This window comes from Pezoporus occidentalis, unplaced genomic scaffold (genome assembly GCF_034315485.1).
Source record: "Pezoporus occidentalis ecotype Australia unplaced genomic scaffold, CSIRO_AGI_Poc_V1 ctg63, whole genome shotgun sequence".
Classification (NCBI taxonomy): Eukaryota; Metazoa; Chordata; class Aves; order Psittaciformes; family Psittacidae; genus Pezoporus; species Pezoporus occidentalis.
Window position 1 is genome coordinate 3,166,956 of NW_026915977.1, and position 19,488 is coordinate 3,186,443.

General features: G+C 48.8%; 2 protein-coding genes across 2 annotated transcripts in view; one reads left to right on the forward strand and one right to left on the reverse strand.

The window, feature by feature from the left end:
* Positions 1–14,660, forward strand: part of AR (androgen receptor) — a 52,890-nt gene extending 38,230 nt beyond the window's left edge. Inside the window, exons 4-8 of the mRNA XM_062640039.1 lie at positions 1,447–1,734; positions 8,269–8,413; positions 9,269–9,399; positions 9,929–10,086; positions 11,082–14,660. Of these exons, the coding sequence (XP_062496023.1) occupies positions 1,447–1,734; positions 8,269–8,413; positions 9,269–9,399; positions 9,929–10,086; positions 11,082–11,237 (878 nt within the window). The 3' untranslated portion in view covers positions 11,238–14,660. The remainder of the gene's footprint in view (positions 1–1,446; positions 1,735–8,268; positions 8,414–9,268; positions 9,400–9,928; positions 10,087–11,081) is intronic.
* The window catches only part of OPHN1 (oligophrenin 1), a 159,193-nt gene that overhangs the window by 73,661 nt on the left and 66,044 nt on the right, over positions 1–19,488 (reverse strand). The window lies entirely within an intron of this gene.

Consider the following 19,488-nt stretch of genomic DNA (forward strand, 5'->3'; position numbering starts at 1 on the left):
CAAAACCAAAACCCAAGTGCAGCTCCTGGGGGAGCAGTGCTGTACCTGTCCTGGGGATCAGCTCTCCGGGGCTCAGGGAGGGGAGCACTGGGGTTCTGCCTCATGCTGGTGCTGCCTGTGACTTCTGGAGGGATGGGATGTGAGGCTCTGACTGGCCTAACAGCCAAGCAGAGCATGGCTGGAGGATGTCACACTGCACTGCAGCCCTGCTTTCCCGTTTCTCTCTTTAATTGCTCTTCTCTGCAGAGCAGCCTATCTTAATTGCTTGTATAGTAGATCATCTGAAGTACCTTACTTAAAGATCACCTTTTGAATTGATTTACAAAGCTGCACTGTAAGTAGACATATTGATGTTTCGCTGCTTATTATTGTAATTACAGCTGTAAGGAAACAAGATAAGTGTCATGTAATGGAGCCAAAACCCCCAAAACAGTTGGTTTGATGTTATATTCTCTGCTTGAATTAAACAATTGTCTTTTTTTCTTTAATTAATTCGGGGTTTTGGAGTTAGTAAAGGGTGAGAGCAGCTCCTGTCTGCAGTAACCTGCCAGCCTGTGCTGTGCTGAGCACTGTCATGCAGATGTCAAATTAGGTGAACACAGAATCTCAAGTCACGCGTCTGAAGCTCCTTGTATATCTTACTAGCAGATGAGCATCTGCAATTAAGAGCTGAGTGCACAGGAGGGACACTTTGTCATGGTGACATGAGTACAGTCGCTGACTGCCTTCAGTTCCAAACTCACAAGCCTGCTCTACTGGTGTTGCTCTTGAACCTAACCAGCAGACCAAGGCTACCCCTGCTTGAGTCTCCTTGCTTGTGGGCTATGGGGAGACTCCAGGGAAAGAGCCATGTAGCTGCCTGCTCCTTTTAAAATGTATTTTGCATGATGTATTTGTAGAGTAGTGACCCGGCTGGGAGAGCTTGGTTATGAGACAGCAGGCATTGCAGGAGCCCCAGGCAAGGAGAAGGGTTTTATCTTGGTTGCATCACTTCCACTCTGCCCTGGAGTGGAACAATCCCACTTGAGCATCTGAGTGCAACAGCTTTTTTCCCTGAAATGTGACCATCTACTGAGTTAATTTGCTTGCACTGCTTCCCTTTTTAATTGCATGTGAGTAGTTGTTTTATTTGAGTCACCTCTTCTCTCTTTTCCTTGGTTCATTCTCTCCATTTCTAAGTGGGATTTAATGTGATACCAGCCACAGCTGAGAATGTAAATGATTCTTGTTATTTTTTATGTTAGATTAATGGGTTTACTTGTCCCTTTTGCCCCTGTGTGAGGTCTGCAATGGTGGGACACTCTTTGGGTGGCATGCACTGAAGGAGCAGCTGCTGGTCGTCAGTTTTCCTTTCCTCATGAATATAAATGTTGGAGCCAGAGGCCAAGAAACCTCAAGTTTCTTTTTTAATTTTAAGCCTCACACTGAAATGTGTCACTCCCACAGCCCGCAAGCTGAAGAAGATGGGCAACCTGAAGACACAAGATGAAGTGGAGGCAGCCAGCTCATCCAGCCCCACAGAAGAGCAAGCTCCCAAGATGGTGATGACGCGCATTGATGGGTATGAGTGCCAGCCCATCTTCCTCAACGTCCTGGAGGCCATTGAGCCTGGTGTGGTGTGTGCTGGCCATGACAACAGCCAGCCGGACTCCTTTTCCAACCTGCTGACCAGCCTGAATGAGCTTGGGGAGAGGCAGCTGATCTATGTGGTCAAATGGGCAAAGGCTTTGCCAGGTAAGGAGGAAAACAAAGAACTCCACCCCCTTCCCTGGTATGTTTATAAAGCTTCCTGCATGCATCACTGGGGTGGATTCAAAGGAGGTGGTCTGCAGCCCGCATCCCTCCTTCCCATCACACAGTTCAGATCCTTGGGGAGCATCTTCATGAGGCACCTGCCTGGGCAATATGCCCGTGCAGCAGGCAGCGGTAGCATGAGGTTTGTCTCCTTTGGATGGTTGGTTGATGGGAGAGGTGACTAAGGAGTGACAAAGCATGCCAAAACTTACGCTTTGGTTCTGATAACCCCGGCACACGGTACCATGTAGGCATGCAGCTCTTCCCCATGCAGAGGTTTTACTCCACTTCCAGGGCTGTGTTCTCCAGACCTGCAGAGGTTTTCTCTAAGCCAGTCCCATAACCCTCAAGAAGTGGTGGAAAAGGGTAAATTCTCCAGGTGAATCACCAGTGTGCCACTTCATGATTGGAAAGTGAGATGGGGGAATCTGGGCTGAAAAGAGCTGAGGTTGGAGATGTGGGAGAAATCCTTCGTATTTCACAAGCCAGTTAACTGTATTGTAGCAAAAGAGATACAAACAAAATCCCAAAGGGCTTTTTCCTGGCAGGCAGATTGCTCTTGTGCGACAGGCTGCACAGATGTATTTATGAGACCTTGATTGTTGTGATACGGGAGGAGTACGTAAGGGTTGGGAGTTGGCCGAATGGTAACAGTGAGCAGGTGCTGTTAACAGAAACATCCTGGTGACACACGGGTTTCATTGAGGGTGTTCTTTGGTTCTGAGCATAGAGGTTGCCAGTCTGTTTGGCTGCAAGTCGGAATCCTGCCAACTGAGTGAAATTGCAGGAGCCTGCACTCTGGGTGCAGTGGCATCCAGTTCACCTCCCAGCATCCCTGAGACTGGGGCTTGGGAACGATCCTGAGCTGCCTTCCTCACCCTGGCCCCATTCCGCAGGAAATGCCACAGAAAAGAGGGATCCTACTATTTTTTGAGGTGATAGGACCAAAGCAGGAAACTGAGACAAAATAAGTTTGCCAAAACCTGGTGATGAACCTAGTTAGACATTTAACGTTCCCAAAAATTTCGCAGTCCCCCTGGAAGTAGCTGGTCCAGGAGGGGTGTTAGACTGAATATGTGTAAATGCAGAGTAGCTCATTCTGTTTCTTATGTTCTTGAGTCAGAAAAGGTTCACCTAGCTTGTGAAACCAGGAACAAATCATGCTTTCTCTTCCGGCATATCCACATCAGACATCAAGATTCCTCCAGGAAAGTACACAGAGACACCATCAAACCTGACTGGCAATCAGTTGTAAAACTGCAGGAGTGCTGACAGAAAGGGAGACTGCTTTGAAAAACATTTTTCAGTGTAATCACCTCCTTATCAAAAGCTTTTATTGTTCTGTTACTACACCTGCTCTCCAGCCCCATGGTGCACAGTGCTGCCAGCTCCTGCACTGCTGCCCCCCAGGGCTGGTGCCCGCTGTGCCAGTGACAGCATCTGGGCAAGATTATTTCTAATCTTCTTACATCTGAGCAGTTACAGCTTAACCCCTACACCCTCCTCAGGACATGGATGCCTTCTGGAGCTATAGTGGAATGCTGCCAGCTGCAAAGCTGGTGCTGGCCCATCATCAGCATCACTGTGCCTGGAGCAAGCGTGAAGCCACTTTGTTTTCTGCACCTTTCCCCAGTAGTTCCCTTGTGTGTGCCAGCACTGCAGTTGAACAGTAATAACCACAAATTTGCCACTTAGTCATTCTGCTGGTGGTTTCTAGGGAAGGAAGAAGCAACTGCAGCACTATTGCTGTTGTGGAGCTCCAGGTGGGCGGTGGCCATGCAGCCCCTTTGCTTGGACAGGTTCTGGATCCCAGTGTGGGCAGCCTTGCCCACCACTGCCCCTCCTGCACACACTGTGTCTGCCTCGCTTTTTGAATAGACTTGCAGTATCCCCGTAGCCAGAGGTGGTTTGCTGTCTATAATTTATTTAAATTACATTTTGGTTAATACAGCAGAAGTGTTTTCGTTTCCCAGGTCTGCAGGTTGGCTGGGCAGCCCTGTGTTTGGTGAGCTCAGATGATGTGGGTGAATGCAGGTAGGGGGAGAAATGGAAACAGAACCAAAGCAATTTAAAACAGTGGGATATGGTTTTTATCAAAGCAGAAAGATGTTGACCCAGTTTCATGGAAAGCTAGAGGCTGTTTAATGAATGCTGTTGCTGGTGAGGTGCAATGGGAGCAGAGTAGAGGGCTTGACCTGCTGCACAGCAGCACAGCCTGGCTTGCCCGGGAGGAGGAACAGTGCCCGGGGCCAGCAGCTGAAGCAACACATCTTGGCCAGCCAGTGCCCCTGCCAGACACAGCTGCATCCTCTGCCTGCTGGAAGTGCTACGTGGTCCTCAGCAAGGGGGAAAATGCCATCCACTCTTCCCCTTTCCCGATTAATGAAGCACATCTAGCACAAGTGTTGGCTTAAAGATGAACAAGCTCCCCTGTCAGTTAGGATGCATATCAATGTAAAGGGGAGAAGGCTTTTGCTTTCCGATGACTGCTCCTGGTGGGAGAAAGGGGAACGTGCACCTGTAATGGAGGTAGCCTCAGCCTGATAACGCTGGCAGTAGAATACTATTGGTTAATAGGTGATTATTAATCTGGCATCCAGCGTTGGAAATCATCTGCATAGCAAGAGTGATTAATATTCAGCAAGGTGTTACTGCACTTCTTCCAGCGAGGTTTCAGTGATGGCCTAGAAACAAGGCTGCATCAGGTAGGAGCATTTCTGCATCCTGCTTGCCTGCAGTAGCAATACCAGCCTCTGTCTGGTGGAGAAAATGTAGTGTATGGCCCTTTGGACCCTTTGCAATTGAAATTCTGCACAGGAGAAGGTAGAATGAAACTGTGGTTTTGCTGGAAAGATGAAATAACCACTGCTTGTCAAGGAAGCTGTTGGAACACGGAATTAAAAAATCTCGTTAAATCCATAAAATCCCTCCACTTCAAGGTAAGTGGACGGAGTGCGTGTTTTCCCTGTTCCATACGCATAGATTCAGTGAAGGCCTCACAGCTAATTTAGATCAGCACTCAAACGCATTAGTTTAAGGGTCATTCTCACTGGCAGCGAATGAGAAGTCTTCAGTTTGTTCCCGAAGCTGTTAGGAACAGAGTCTATCAAAAATAGCTGGACCGCATGTGTGGGAAAAGGCTGCGGCTCCGCTGCCAGCACCGCAGTTGAACGCCCTCTGTGGTTCTAGCGGCTCGGTGTGCAAGTGATCAGGTGAAATACTCCATGGGAGATGGACCTCGTTACTAAAGCGATTGCCAAATCTCTGTGTACTTGGCATTAGTGCTTTAGGGGTGTTCCATGCCATCGCTTGCTTTTCTGTTTCAAATATACAGCCTTACAGTATAGCTAAATCACCTTTAACTATAAGGATACAGTTAATTGTGCATCTTTTTTCATTCTCCAGATAATAAGACTTCCAGATACACAATGAGTATGTTTTTATATTGGAAATGCAATTTGTGGTAACGTGTGCTCAGCTGCTGGTCTCTGAGGAAGATAATTAATCTGGCACAGCACTGCATCAAGAGAGAATATAAAGAATTTCTTTCCAAACTGCTGCTTTGTGATTATTCACAGCAAAATGGCATTGATCTTTTTCAAGTTGTCAGTAAATCTGATTTTACTTTTACTATGATTTCTTTCTGTAGAAAGAAATCTTCATTTGGGTCTCTTCAAAACATGCCAATACTAAGAAATTTAACAGTATATTATGGCATTAAGTTTGTATTTATTTTCTTTCACAGTGATTCTGTATTTATTTTCTTTCACAGTGATTCTGACAGTACATCATTTAAGATGTCTGGATGGGGGAGGTTTTTAGAGACAGTTTTGTTTAAGGGCATTTAGCTCAGAAACTGGAAGCAATGATTCCTTTTAAAAAACTCAGCCAGTGTGTTTCTAGAACTTGTTTTTTGTGGACAAGCAGAAAGCAGTTTTAAGTCCTCTGACAACGAAACTGTTCTGTTCAAATACTTTTCCTTAAACACTGGTGAAGCTTGCACAAGTATTTTATTTTAAGTGAACATAATTACAAGGTAATGAACAAAAGCACCAAAATCCTTCTCATAGCAAAGATTAGGAGCAAGAAATAGTTACCCCAGCTGTGGTGCAAAGCTGATACTCAGTGGTGGAGGGGAAGCCAGCCCCAGGTGAGACTGGCTGCCTGCAGAGGTAGCTTTGGGGCTGGTTTGCAGGGGCATGGCAAGCAGGATGAGGAAGTTCTGCCATTGATGCTGGTGTTCCCAACAGCTTTGTCCTGTTGATGCTAAACCCAGCTAAAGAGGGGTGGATCATTCGTGTGAATTAGGGCTAAATTTACATAGTTTGCTGTTCGTGGTATGTTTTCTGTCTCCAAGTCACTTGCAGGTTACAAGTTTTGTCTTTGGTGGTAAGACTTATGGGCTTTGCTCCCAAAACATAGGCACAAGAGAAGCCAAACATCAGAGACCTTTGGTTTGTCTTCTTTCTCACCTCACCCTTTCCATCATGCCTTGGCTTGCAGTTCTGGCCCTACAGCACCTCTTGGGCCCAGCAGAACTTCCCAAAAGAACTTCCTAAGTTGGGAAAGGGTATTACTTCCCAGCCTTATGGATCTGAGGGGGATGAGTGTGTAGCAGACAAGGTTCACCCTCATTATGTGGATACCAGTGTGGGAGTGTTCCCTACACCATCTTACTTTCTTCAGAGTCTCAGCCACAGGGGCCATCACATGGCTCCTCTTCAAGTAACTCACATGTTTCCAATCTTTTCAGAAAGTCTGGGCAGGGAAAGAGAATGGTGACAATTACGGAGCAGGAGGAAATTCAAGGAAGTGCTTAGGATTTACTAAGCAGTGAATTAATCACTGACCAAATTTACTGGATAAATAGAAAGGTTTTTTAATAGCATGGAGTACTGTAGTTAGCTATGAAAATCTAACTTAGATACATCCTAGAGATGAGTACGACTGATTTTATGAAGTCCTGGAGTTGCCCAGTTGCCTTGTCTGTACTCGTGTGCTCTGAATGAGTTTCTCTCTGGCTGCCAGAAGGTTCCTGTTCAGCTGGCAGCTGAGCACCCCTCTGGTGGAAATCACCCGTTCAGATTCGGTGGCATGCTTCTGGGGCACAAACTTCAGGTTCTTAATCCAGTGATAGGCGATCTAGAGCAAAACTGCACAAATGTAAGGCAGGTTTAGTCAGCAGTAAAACACGACTTGTGCTTATTTACAGTTGACAGCTTCCCAGGCAAGAGTGGATTGCCTCAGTGAGTTACTATTACACATTGGAGGTGTTGGAATTGCTTTAAAGTTTCACTGCAGTAACGAATCATCTTCTTGAAACCAGATCACATTTGCCTACTTACAAGTATCTGGAAAAAAGTACGGTGTTGGAGGTGTTTGTGTGTGTGTTGCAAACACGCCTGGGATTTAGCTGTGAACTGCCATCTGGGAATACTAATTTGAATTTAATTGATAGTTTTGTTCAGCTTGTGATTCAGCAGAAGTTTTCATATTCATTAGATAAATGCATTGTGTATTTGACAGAGAAATGGAAGCAGCCCGTTAACCATGAGATGAAGCTTCGTGATCACTTGCTGTCTCTGAACATTATACATTACAATCTATTTGCTTAAATTTGATGAAGTCCTAATCGATTGGAAGAGTTTTGGCTTATCTCCTGGAGTGCCAGAACTGCACCAGGGGAGGCAATTGGTTAATGATGGCTTCTCAGCACCTGGAGAATGTGATCTGGTTAGTTGTATTGTTGCTGGGGCTCCCACTCTCCCCCAGCTGGTTTATTTCTGTTAGCAGAACAAAGCCAACAAATCCTCTTCAGCTGTTGCTTTCACTTACTTTTGACATACTGTCTCACTTGGTGACTGTGAATGTTTTGGAGCAGACGTTGGGAGTTAACGCTGTGACTGCAGAGCATGTGGCGTTCCAGTACGTTCCAGTGGGTCTGGGTGTCTAATTAGTGCCAGAAACAAGGGCTGTTGCAGGGCAAGTGCTGAGGTTTGGTTGTGTTCCAGAAGGGACTTTAGGAAGTCACTGAATCCCATCCTGCTGTGTCTTTGTCCAGTCTGTTGCAGAATGGTACTGGTTCACTTCACTGGGTCTTGCAAAGCCTTCAAATACAATTTGTGAAGATCTCCGGGACTCTCAGGGGGAGGATGTCATTTATTGCCACTTCTCACTGCTTTCCTGTATAATGCTTTGCTGCTTGTGTTCTTCACCCGTGCCTGGGGATCTCCTTTCTCCCCTTCCACTCACAGGTGTGTGCTTTGGCTGGTTATGAGGGTGTGTGAGCACCTGGCTGTTGACACTGTGGCTGTGCCACCCAGATGCATCCGTGTGTCCTGGGATGAGCTGAGGTTGGGATGTGGACCACCTTGTGCTCACAGGAGTAATGCAGGAGGGCTGGAGAAAAACAGTTCCAGTACCGGCAAAGAACCCAATGTTAATTTGTAAAACCCCCTTCTCCTTTTTTAACAGGATTTCGCAACCTGCATGTGGATGACCAGATGTCAATAATCCAGTACTCTTGGATGGGCCTTATGGTGTTCGCTATGGGTTGGAGATCTTTCACCAACGTCAATTCCAGGATGCTTTACTTTGCTCCAGATTTGGTCTTCAATGAGTAAGTGCGAAATAGCAACAATCTGATACTGTGTTCTGTTTGGGTCAGACTAGGTGAGAACAAATCAAGGCATTTGTTTTCATTATGGAATGTGTAGCTTAGTAGTCGTACTTTCAGGGCTGACCAACAAAGCATAGGAGGGCCCAGCTTTTTGTCCTCTAACTGCTCTGCAGTGATCTCCAGGAGCAGTATGTGCAGGTGTAGTGCCTCTCCTGGTCCTTCTTCCTTTTCCCTTAGCCTTGCCTTGGGTTCGACTTTCATTGGGCAAGAGCCGGTGGTGAGTGTGAAGGGCTGGTGTGTATAGACCTGCCTTTTCTCACTGGGACTTGAGTTTCTGTTTCCAGCTTGGTTGGTCAGCTGGAGCGAGTAGGAAGAGCAGCAAGCTTTTAATGCAAGTTCCTGATGGGTTCTCTCTTATGTACCATCAGCTTAGAGTTGGTGAGGGTTTGTTGATACGAAAGTAGAAGAGCTTCAGAACAATAACAATGCACAGCCGCAAGCAAAAGCATACCTTGTCTCTGAGAGCTCCGAGCTCAGCTTCCAACCCCTTGCAGATAGCCACACTTAGTGAATCACTGCAGCTGCTTTTCAGGAAGGCAGAGGGTCAGGTGAACCCTGCGAGTCCCACGTAGCCATCCATTTCCGGATGGGAATTACATGCAGGCATTTTGGAAAACATTCTGGTCGTGTGTGCAAGCCAGCATCTCCCAAGACAGAGCTCAGGTTCTTGGCACGGGGGACGTGCCAGGCGAGGCTCGGGTTGCTGGGATGGGCAGCGCGTGCCCTCCCGTGCACAGCGCGCAGGCAGCGCTTGCTTTGATCCTCTCGCTGTGCCTGACGTGTCTTGCCCTGCAGGTACCGGATGCACAAATCCAGAATGTACAGCCAATGTGTCAGGATGCGGCACCTCTCTCAGGAGTTCGGGTGGCTTCAGATCACACTGCAGGAGTTCCTCTGCATGAAGGCTCTACTCTTCTTCAGTATTAGTAAGTTCTCACATCCTTTCCTCAGCAGAACTCCAGTTGCCATAGATGTATCTGATGCTTTCCCTGTGCGTGTACTCGTACTTTCCAAGGAAGGGCTGTGGATGTTCTCCCCTCTGCTTCAGTCTGAGCTGCTCAGACATAAGGAGCTGTCAAGCATTCAGGTGCCCTCACCCAGCCCCTGCAGCTAGCCCATTCCACCCCTGCACAGCGCAGCATTTCCACATGCAGTTCCTGCAGGAGGTTGCTCCTCAGCTCAGCTCCTGTCTTCACAGGGTCTCCGAGCATCAGCTGCAGAGCAGGAAACTAGTGCTTCAGTTTGTCATATTGCTTCTTATTTTTAACAAGCACAGAACTTGGCTTAGCAGCCATCCAACGAGCTGATCAGAGTGAGGGCTATTGCAGAAGCAGAGCTGGTGAGCAGATCTTTCCTCTCAGGTCTGCACTGACCTCTTCCCCAGCCTTCCTCTGGCTCTTCTGTTTCTCCACTCTCTGTGCAGCTCTCACTGTTTCCCTCCCATGTTCCATCCAGTTCCAGTGGATGGCCTGAAGAACCAGAAGCTCTTTGATGAACTTCGAATGAATTACATTAAGGAACTTGACCGTATCATTGCTTGCAAGAGGAAGAACCCTACCTCCTGCTCTCGGCGATTTTACCAGCTCACCAAGGTCCTGGACTCCGTGCATCCTGTAAGAGGACAGTGAAATGTCTATGTATACACATAAGAAATTACATAAGAAAGAAACTTTTTACAGTGAGAATGATCATTCACTGGTGCAACCTCCCAGGATTGTGGTGGTCCCCATCACTGGAGGTTTTCAGGATGTTAAACACTGGACAGGGTGTTCAATAGTGTCCTCCAGGTTCCCTTTCCCAGGGAAGGTTGGACTGGGTGATCTTTCAAGGTCCCTTCCAACCTCGGCTGTTCAACGATTTTGTGGTTTGTTTTTTAACTCTCATACACCTTTTCATGGACAGTATTGCAGTGTGCTCCTAGATTAAGCAACAGAGGAAAGACAGTCACCAAGTCTACTGAGGGAGTGAGCTACCTGTGTCACTCCCTGCAGTAACCACTCTAGTGCTTGGGTTTATGGGCTTCCATTTTTAGCAATGAAAAGCTCTTTGTAGATGGTACTTTTGTATTGTCAGCCTATCAGAACAGCTCAAACTCTCAGTGCCCCCAGTGAAACTTCTGTGATTGCAGCAGTGAAATCAAATTCTCTATTTGTGACTTAAAGTTGTACTGGTGACACTTGAGCTAGACCTTTCTTTTTCCCTGGGGGAGAGCTCCATGCACATACAGTTACCGGTTTATAAGTGAAAAGTAATCCTTAATAACTGAAGTCAGCATCATCTGCACGGTAAGACGAGTTTCTGTAGGAGTAAAAAAGTGCCATTTCTATTCATCCCCATTTTTGTGGTACTGGGCAATGTCTGAGTGTGCAGGACCATGGCAAGTTATGCTCCATGCCCCCAGGGTGGGTCGTTCCCTCGCTTATCCTCGAGACGTGTACGTGCCATCTGACAGCTGCTAGCAAGGCAGCGATGGCCAGAGAGCAGAGCACGTCCCACTGCGGCAAGGTCCAGCCGCGGCCAGCTGTGTCAGCTAACGCCTGCTCCCTGTCTTCCCAAAGAAATCACTGCCCGGGGACTTCTTGTGTAACGAGCTTTCTTTCTCTCCCAGATTGCCAAGGATCTGCATCAGTTTACATTTGACCTTTTAATTAAGGCACATATGGTGAGCGTGGACTACCCTGAAATGATGGCTGAGATCATCTCTGTGCAGGTTCCCAAGATCCTGTCTGGAAAAGTCAAGCCTATCTACTTCCACGCACAGTGATCTTCCGGAAGGACCTCCCAGTTCTGCCACCCCCATTTCAGCAATCTCCTGCCAGTTTTTTCTGCACTACTGTACTGCAGTGCCTTGGGGAATCCCCTCTACAGGCGGTGTGCCGGGAGGATGGACAGTGACAAACAGCTACCTGCTGGGATTCCCGAGATTTCTGTTTTTCGTGAGGTACCTCTTGAACTGAGCTACCTGCCTCAGCTTCTGCCTAGATCTGGCTGGCTCGCCGTGCTGGGACAGGGGACTGTGACACGGTGGCAGCGGCACCGTGCCTGTGCTCTCTCAGTTGTGTGTTTTCCACAGTGACTTGCAGTGGCCCAGGGCCACGAGCGAGCAGGAGAAATGCCAGCGGTCGTTGGGTTCGGTGTTTGTTTTAAAGAAGAAACAGGACAAGACAAGAAGCAGGTTGAGCCTGTAAGTGTGGGTGTGGGTTGCTTTACTGGCCTTCTTCAGGACTTTTAAATTGCATTAATGGTGCTGGGAAGCAGATGAGTTGAAATATTGCAGTAGAGAAACAGAGAAGAGCTGGGGGATGAGATGAACTTGCAGCCTGGTGACTTGGCAGGGCCTGCTGCTGACACAGAGCCACCATGCAGCTGCTGAGGGGTCTGCTCTGGACTGCATGCCTGCCTATGCAGCATCAGTATTAGCTGATGGAGCGTTACAGGGTGTCAGCAAAAGGGTTGGAGAGGAAGGTGACCTTCCCGAAGTCCCAAAGGTGACAAATGGCTACTGTTTACCACCTGGGATGGTTTTGCTATGTCCAGCCAAGCTGGGTCTTGGTCTGCCCCGCAGACTCCCACGCACTCAGCAGTCACATTCCCATCCTCGATAGCTGCTGCTCCTCCAACACAGCCGTACTCGCTTCCGCAAGTGCCTGACGTTCTCAGACCTTATGCTTCCCCCTCCACCCATGGGCAGCCGGGGCCCCTACCCAGCCCCTCACCAGCTCTGCTCCCGCTGGGTGTCCCCAGGCCCTGGGTTTCCATCTACATCACTTATTTCCCATTTGTCCCAACCATTCTTTCTGATGCCAGCAGACCAGCACGCCAGGAGCAAAGCAGCGGGGCTGGGATCTGCAGGACCTGTGAGGCTACAGGATTCCTGCTGTCAATCCCGTCCTTCAGGAGGTGGCTGTGACGACTGCCTGTTGCTGCTATGGCACTGCAGGGACTTATAAAAGAAACGCTGAAGAGACCTTCTGCCCTTCTAAGCAGTGCACATGGCCCCTGCTGACTGCAGTGGTTGATTGCAGCCTGGGGGACGCCATCCCAAGCACACCGTCCCGTGTGCTTCACCAGTCCACAACAGCCCAGCGTGGCAGTGGCAGAGCCCAGGCCACAGGCGGATGCAGCACAGGCTGCAGCTCCACAGTGAGGATGGATAAATGCACCCTGGCTTAACCGGTGGTTGGTCCACAGCCAGCAAAGAGCAAAGGCTGAATGGTCTGCAGCTGCTGGTGGTCCTCAGCCGTCAGGAGTACCTTGAGAAATGCAAGGCTTGGTTTGTCAGGCTTGACTGTTCCATACCTCAGGTTCAGAAGGGAGCACAGGCCCATTCGATGCCCGTGTTCTGATTTATTTGGTGGGCTCAGTCTCCCACACAGTGGCCAAGCCTGCATTCCCCATTGTATTTCAGTTCCCTCTTCCTGCACAGCATGAGCACACCAGAACTGATCAGACACGTCCCCCCTGTGTAATACCAGCTGCTTGTCTTTGTCGGGTGTCTTTAAAAGCAAAGGGAATGAGGTTGCAGACAGTTGATTGCCACACACGTGTTGTGCAGTAAACAGCACTAATGCCTGCGCTGCTTGGACCATTGAGGAGCTGAGCATCACCATCATCTCTTCAGGCAGACGCCCTCACGGTACTTCTGGGTTCTTTGTAAACTCTCAGTAAAGCAAACTTATTTTACTGAGATACTTTTCAGTCAGCTGTGGGATTTTCATTAAGGGAAGGGGTAGGAGTAAAGCCCTTAAAACTATTGAAGGGGAGGAGCTATCTTTGCAGTTGTTTGTGATGGGTTTTCCTCCCCTGCTAGATATGGCTTCCACTTGAAACCGCTTCGTGTGGATGGCAACAGAATCCTTAGATAACCTTCCTGAATGCCAGCCAGGAGGGCGGTGTTCTGAGTAAGCTTCTATTTTAGAGGGCTGCAAGCATTTTAAATGTTAATATGATCTACTAATATTTGCAAATGAACTGGTAAAAAATCCTGCTGGTGCACTTCTCTCTTCCTGAGCATTTTCTGCAGAAAGCAGAAGGGCACAGTGAACAGCTGGCTGGGTACTCTCTCATCAATGGTTAGGATGTTTAGGAGCAATCTGAAGAGCTCCTTTGGAGAGCTCTGTATTTTGCACAAGCTCTTGTCAGTGAAGTTTTCATTAGTTAATGAGTGGAGGTATCCTGCTAGGTACTTTTCTGCTGGGAGATCGGAAAGAAATCAAGTTTAATAGGGATTTGCATACACTGTGTGCTAGTGGAAGCACAATGCAAATGAATAGCAGTTTAGAAGGGGATGCTGCCTGTGCATCATGTGCTGGATGCGTGCAGCTCGTGAGTGGTCAGGTTTGATGTGTGATGGGGCAGGAGCTTGGGTGAGGTGCCCCCGGCCAGTGGGCAGGAGCCAGCCAGGCTGTCACCAGTGAGCACCCCAGGGCTCCACTGTTCTTGGGTGGGCACCGGCCTTACGTTCTCTGTCTCTTCAGCATCAAAGCAATCTTCTGCAGCTTTTACATTCTGAAGTTGACTTCTTATGACATCGTTAGAGTGGTGACTGGAGGGTTCAGGAACTGGGATCGGGAGCAACTGTGCGTGTTTGCAGGGGGAGTTAACACTTCCCTTGTTTGTTTTCATGGACTGCTGCAGGAACTGCGTCAAAATGAGGCTTAAGAAATACCAAAGTCCAGATCCTGCCATCTATCTGTACTTTATGTTCTCTTCTGCATTTTCTTGTCTACTTTTGCTTTAATAAAGCAATGAAAATTTTACCATCCTCACAATCATGTCAGTGCTGTCCCTGAGGCTTCCCTTGGGATGGCAGAACCCCTGGAGGGGGGACCCCTTTGGCCTCGCTGCTTCCAAATCCCACCTCAGAGTCACCGAGGTAGATACCAAGTGAGTCGGCCCTGCGGAGGGGAGGCAGGATGCTCGCCACCTTCACCACCCCGTGCTCCTTTTGTTGCTCTGTTGGGGTCGTTGCCAGTGTCTGCAGGGATGCTGAGGTGGTACCTGAGGTGACCACTGCCTCCCATCAGCTGGGCTCACTGCCCTCCCCTGCCACGTCACCACCAGCACAGGTCCCTGCAGCAACCTGTTCCATCAGCTGCTGCTCCGCTTGCTGAGCTCTCTCCCTAGATGTTTCAATGCCGTATGTTAAATGTACATATATACTAAAATAAAAGCATGCCCCACTTTATATTGCTAAAGAGATCTATTTAATATAATGCTCTAAGGGAGTTTCTTTTCTTATTGCACACTGCAACTAACCACTCTTCAGGAGACGAGTCAGTGTATGCCAGTAATAATGGAAACATTCAATTTAATGTTTTTTTCTGGTTAGGTATTGCCCAGTTTTCAAAGGTCCATCTGTTCATGGCAGGAATGGGGCATACACTGGCGTAGTCTGGTGTCGGTATCTGCTTCTCCAGCTTTCTTGTAGCTGAGACAGGCGTAGTGTTTGCACTTGAGGGACAACAGTGTCCTTTATTTCTGCCCTCTTTGACTGCACAGGGTCTTTGCACTTTTGGGCAGAATCCTGGAATTACGGCGTGGTAGCTGTTTTCTCACTCTTTCAAAGTAGACTTCTGGAGGCACAGAAAGCCTTTCACGTGCCGTAAGGACGGGCCAGGTTGTGCTCAGCACTGTCATGACCCAGTGCCCAGCATCAAATGACACGGAGTTCCTGGAGAATGGCTGTTGGGCAAGATGCCCGTGTGTCTGAGGGACAGGCAGAGGTCACCAGTGCTGCCTGCTGGGATCCGGGGCAGGTTGTGGTGTGGCAGCATGGAGCTGGAGCTGCTCTGCACCCACCTACTCCCATGCAACACGGAGGGGCTTATGCTCATTCCCTTTAGAAACGGCAGGGGAACCTGCATTTGTGATTCAGAAAGTAAACATCTGCACCACACATAAAACCACGGCAAATCTATAGTGAGCTGCTCTCTGTGCTGGATATTTTGTGTTCTGTGGCAATTTTGTGCTGGTTTTATTTGTTAACACGTCTGTAATGAAAAGAGTTCTCTATATTGATATATTTTATTTTCTTTGTAATAAGCCAAAAAAGCTCATTGCTGGTGCCTTTTTGCCTGGGGAGGACTCCCAGCCCACAGCTATATTCATGAATGTAACAAAGCATAATGTCTCTGCAATTGCTTGTTTCACCATAGCTGAGTAGAGTCATGGAGCAAACACTGCAGGATTACCAAAAGAAAAAGCTCAAGTAGCCTACAGAATGGGCAGAAAGACTCTTCAGCTACAATAAGGGTTATTTCCCCAGGCATGGTTCCAAGGCGAGGGCTGAGCTTTCAGCTTCCTCCTGTGTGTGACACAGAAGTCTATGCCCTGGTGGGACATTGCTGCATTGCGAACCTTTAGCCTCTGCAAGTAATGCAGTGAGGCCAAAGCATACACATATCACTTTATTGCAGCTGCAGCCATATTACGGTTGCAGCGTTTTTTCAGTCACCTTTCAGAAATGGCAGGATTTTGCCCAAATCAGTGGCGTCTGAGGCCAAATTCTGCTTCTAGAGAAGGACAGTAGTTGGACTGTTGCCTCTGTTTTGTTTTGTTTTTTAAATTGGAACTGAATGCTTTGAATAAGGCAAATGGAGACTTACAACGTTACGTTGGCAAGAGTGGAGAGCAGTGGTATCGCTGCCTTGGCCAGCGAGGTGTGTTGGAGGATGCCCAGGAGATGACCGTGACTCAGAAGTCACCATATGGGACTGAGGGACGTTTATTCTCATAGCCAGAGGGAAACCTGCCTGGCATCCGGGATAAAAACAACACCAGTTACGCTAGGGGAGATGAAAACATTCACTTTTTGACTGGTTTACTCCATGCTTGGGTCCCACGTGAGCCCTCACCCTGTGCTGTACCACAGAGCAGACCTGCACGCTTGGTGTTCCGCTCTTTTTGTAATCTTAAAATCTGTTGTTGTTCTAAGTACAATAAAGGCAGAATCTTGTTTCTTGGAACGCTGCTCAATGTGTGGTTTTTGGCTTTTGTTTCAGTTAATGTGCATGAAAACCGTTACCCAGTGTGACAAATACTAGCTGTTGAAGACGCCAGGAAAAAGCAGGTTATTTTTCAGTGGGTGAGGCTGCATGTTGGGGCATTCATAGGTTGGTTTTCACAGTCAGATTTTGCTATTAATCACATATCTGAACTGTTAATTCATTTACATATCAATTGATTAATCCTTTCATATGTGCCTCTTTGGGTCTTTTAAATTGAATTTCGTTTGATTATTGTATTTCTCAAAGCAAGCAGCTAATAAAGGCCAGTGTCCTCCTCCTCTTGTTGTTATTTTCACTATCTTTATGAGCAGTTGTAAATCCATTGTGCTGGAACTTCATAAAATTAACCTATGTTCTCCCAAGTAATAAAAAAAGACTGCCTGCTTTTTAATTCAAGGCACAGATGTGAATGCTGCACAGGGTCAAGATTCTGTTCACTGTGAGACAAACCAAAGAGCTTGGGAAAAAAAATAGTACCTCATTAGTCCACAAATAGCTGGCAATGTCTAGTGTGTAATTGCGCAGCAGCGGTACACGTACCAGTACCCTGCAGCCTGAAAGCAGAGTGTACCGAGTGGTACAAAAAGCCTTGCTCACGTGGAGAAGCATCCTGTTTAGTCATCTGCAGAGAATCTGGTCCCATGCCTCTATCTGAGCCAGTTACCTATGAATGTCTGTTCTCAACATTCACCCTTAACTGACATGGAGAAACCCATGGCTGTTCATGGGCTGTGGTGCTGTCTCAGATACCTGTCACCATGTTCACCCCACTGTCCCCCATCAAGCTTTTACTTGGCCACCAGTGTCACCTAGGACATTCGGGAGCTGCTGGTCCAACACATGAGCTCTCTGTTGCTGGTGCTGGCAGGGCTGCCCCATCTCTGCCCCACAACATCACCACAAGCTGAGGACAGGACGCTTGGTGCCACCCAAGCAGGGGCCAGGGACCATGTTCTGGGCACAACCAGGCTGTCAAGTGTCTCCATTGCCGCTGTGACTGCAGAAGAGCAGAGCCCAAGCTGCCAACCCCACTGTGCAGCAGAGCCAGGGGCAGCCCAAAGGGGTGCGGGATGCACAGCTCCTGCCGGGCGAAGCCCGCAGTCCTGACCTGGGGGAGACCCTCTCCAGGCCTTCCATTCCAGCAGAGACAGGAGCTCAGGGGCCTCAGTGCAGCTCAGAGGGAAGGGAGAAATGCTCAGGCCAAGTGCTCTGTCCTTGGCAGTGGACACAAACCTGCATGATGTCCATAATAACCGTTCAGCTTAGAAGCAACACCCCGCAGGAGGAAGGAGGACTTGCTGGGGGGCCCGAGAGGGCTGCAGAGCTCTGCTGCACGCTGCCAGGTACATTTTTCTGTGGGTCTCTGCTCTGGGCTCTAACCCTGCTGGCCTGGTTGGCAAATAGCCTCTGTCCCAGGCAGGCTGCCAGGTGCCTTTACTGGACCTTTGTGATAAGGATGCAGCTGGAACCTTTTTCTGACCAACTCCATCAGCCGAGCAAGTGGGGCTGCTCGGAGCCTGGGCAGCACTTGGGATGCAGGAGGCTGGACTGGGGCTGTCTTCTGTGAGGGGGGCTGGAATGGCAGAAACTGAATCAATCTTACTTTGTTTTGGGGTTTTTCTTGGCTGAAAAGATCTCCAGCAGACCTAAAACGGTTCCGTGCTTTAAAGCAGTTTGTTTGCCTTTGTCCTTAGAACAGCCAGTGGGAATACTTTAAAACAAAAAAATTGCTCCATTTCCTAACCCAATAATGACTTGCTTTAAACACACATTTCGACAGTGGTTTTACCCCCCCAGGGCCCCAGGAGCACTGCTCACACTGATACAGCTGCACTGGCAACCGGTTCCCTGCAGCCTTCTGGCTCTATCAGCCTTGGGGTTACACTGACCCTCAAGCTGCGCCAGCACAAGCGAGGGGAAAGGAAATGCTCTGCATGTCCTGCTTGTTCAGATGTGAATGGACCATAGCCCAAAGCGTGCCAACAGTGGGGACCCCCTGCAGGACACCCGCCTGCAGCCACCCATGCTCCACATTGGCAGCATTCACCTCCTCCTCCTCTGGCCGCAGGCAGTCTCCCCTCCCCACTGGTCCTTTCTCTTGAGTGAAGGATGGTGGTGAGCCATGCTACCGACAGGCTGGTGCCTGCACGTGTCATGTCTCTGCATTGCTCAAAGGGTTCAGAATCCGGCCACTGAACTGTCCTGTGACTGACCCGATATCTTACCCAGTCAAGGAACGGAAACAGGACCAGGAGCCACCAGAACACCAGCTTTTCACAGGTCTAAAACTGCCCGTAGAGTACTTAAAGCAGTTGCAGACAATGCGTGGGACTACAAACCAGATGTGAAGGATTCCCAGCCTTGAGATGTGACAGGGCCTGGTCATGAGCAAATTAACTGCTTATTATGAAAGTCCTTTAAATTTCGGTTAGTTTCTCCAGTTTGTGTAACACAAGTTTTTGCAGCTCCCTCTGAGACAGACTAACCAGAACACCAGGCTTCATCTGGAGCCCTCATCCAAAGTGGGAATGCTGGCATCCCACTGCCCTGCACCAGTACCACAGCTGTGGTCAAGGCTGGGAGAGGCACCGGGAGCTGCTCTGCCCTCCCCATGCAGCCGCAGCCCTCAGCAGGGTCACGCTGACCCGTGTGCTCTTGACACGAGGAACATCGGCCAGCTCTGGGGTTTGCATTCCTGCCGCCTCCCACCACAGCCAGCAGGGAGACGCCAAGGAGAGGGCAAGCAGAGCCCTGTGTGCCCTTGTCCTCACCAGGGCAGGGTGACAGCAGGGGCATGGCATGGCAGCGCAGTGCCCGGATGGCAGAGGCACAGAGCAAAGGATGCCTGACCTGCAGGAGGACAAAGGTCCTGGGGGCAATGCCTCAGGGAGAGGACTGTATTTCCCTAAGCCTCCAGGGGAATGGCAACATTACATATATGGATTCAAGCATCTCCAGAACTGCCTTTTAGGAGCTCTCAGAGAGTCCGACAAAGGCTGTGAAAGC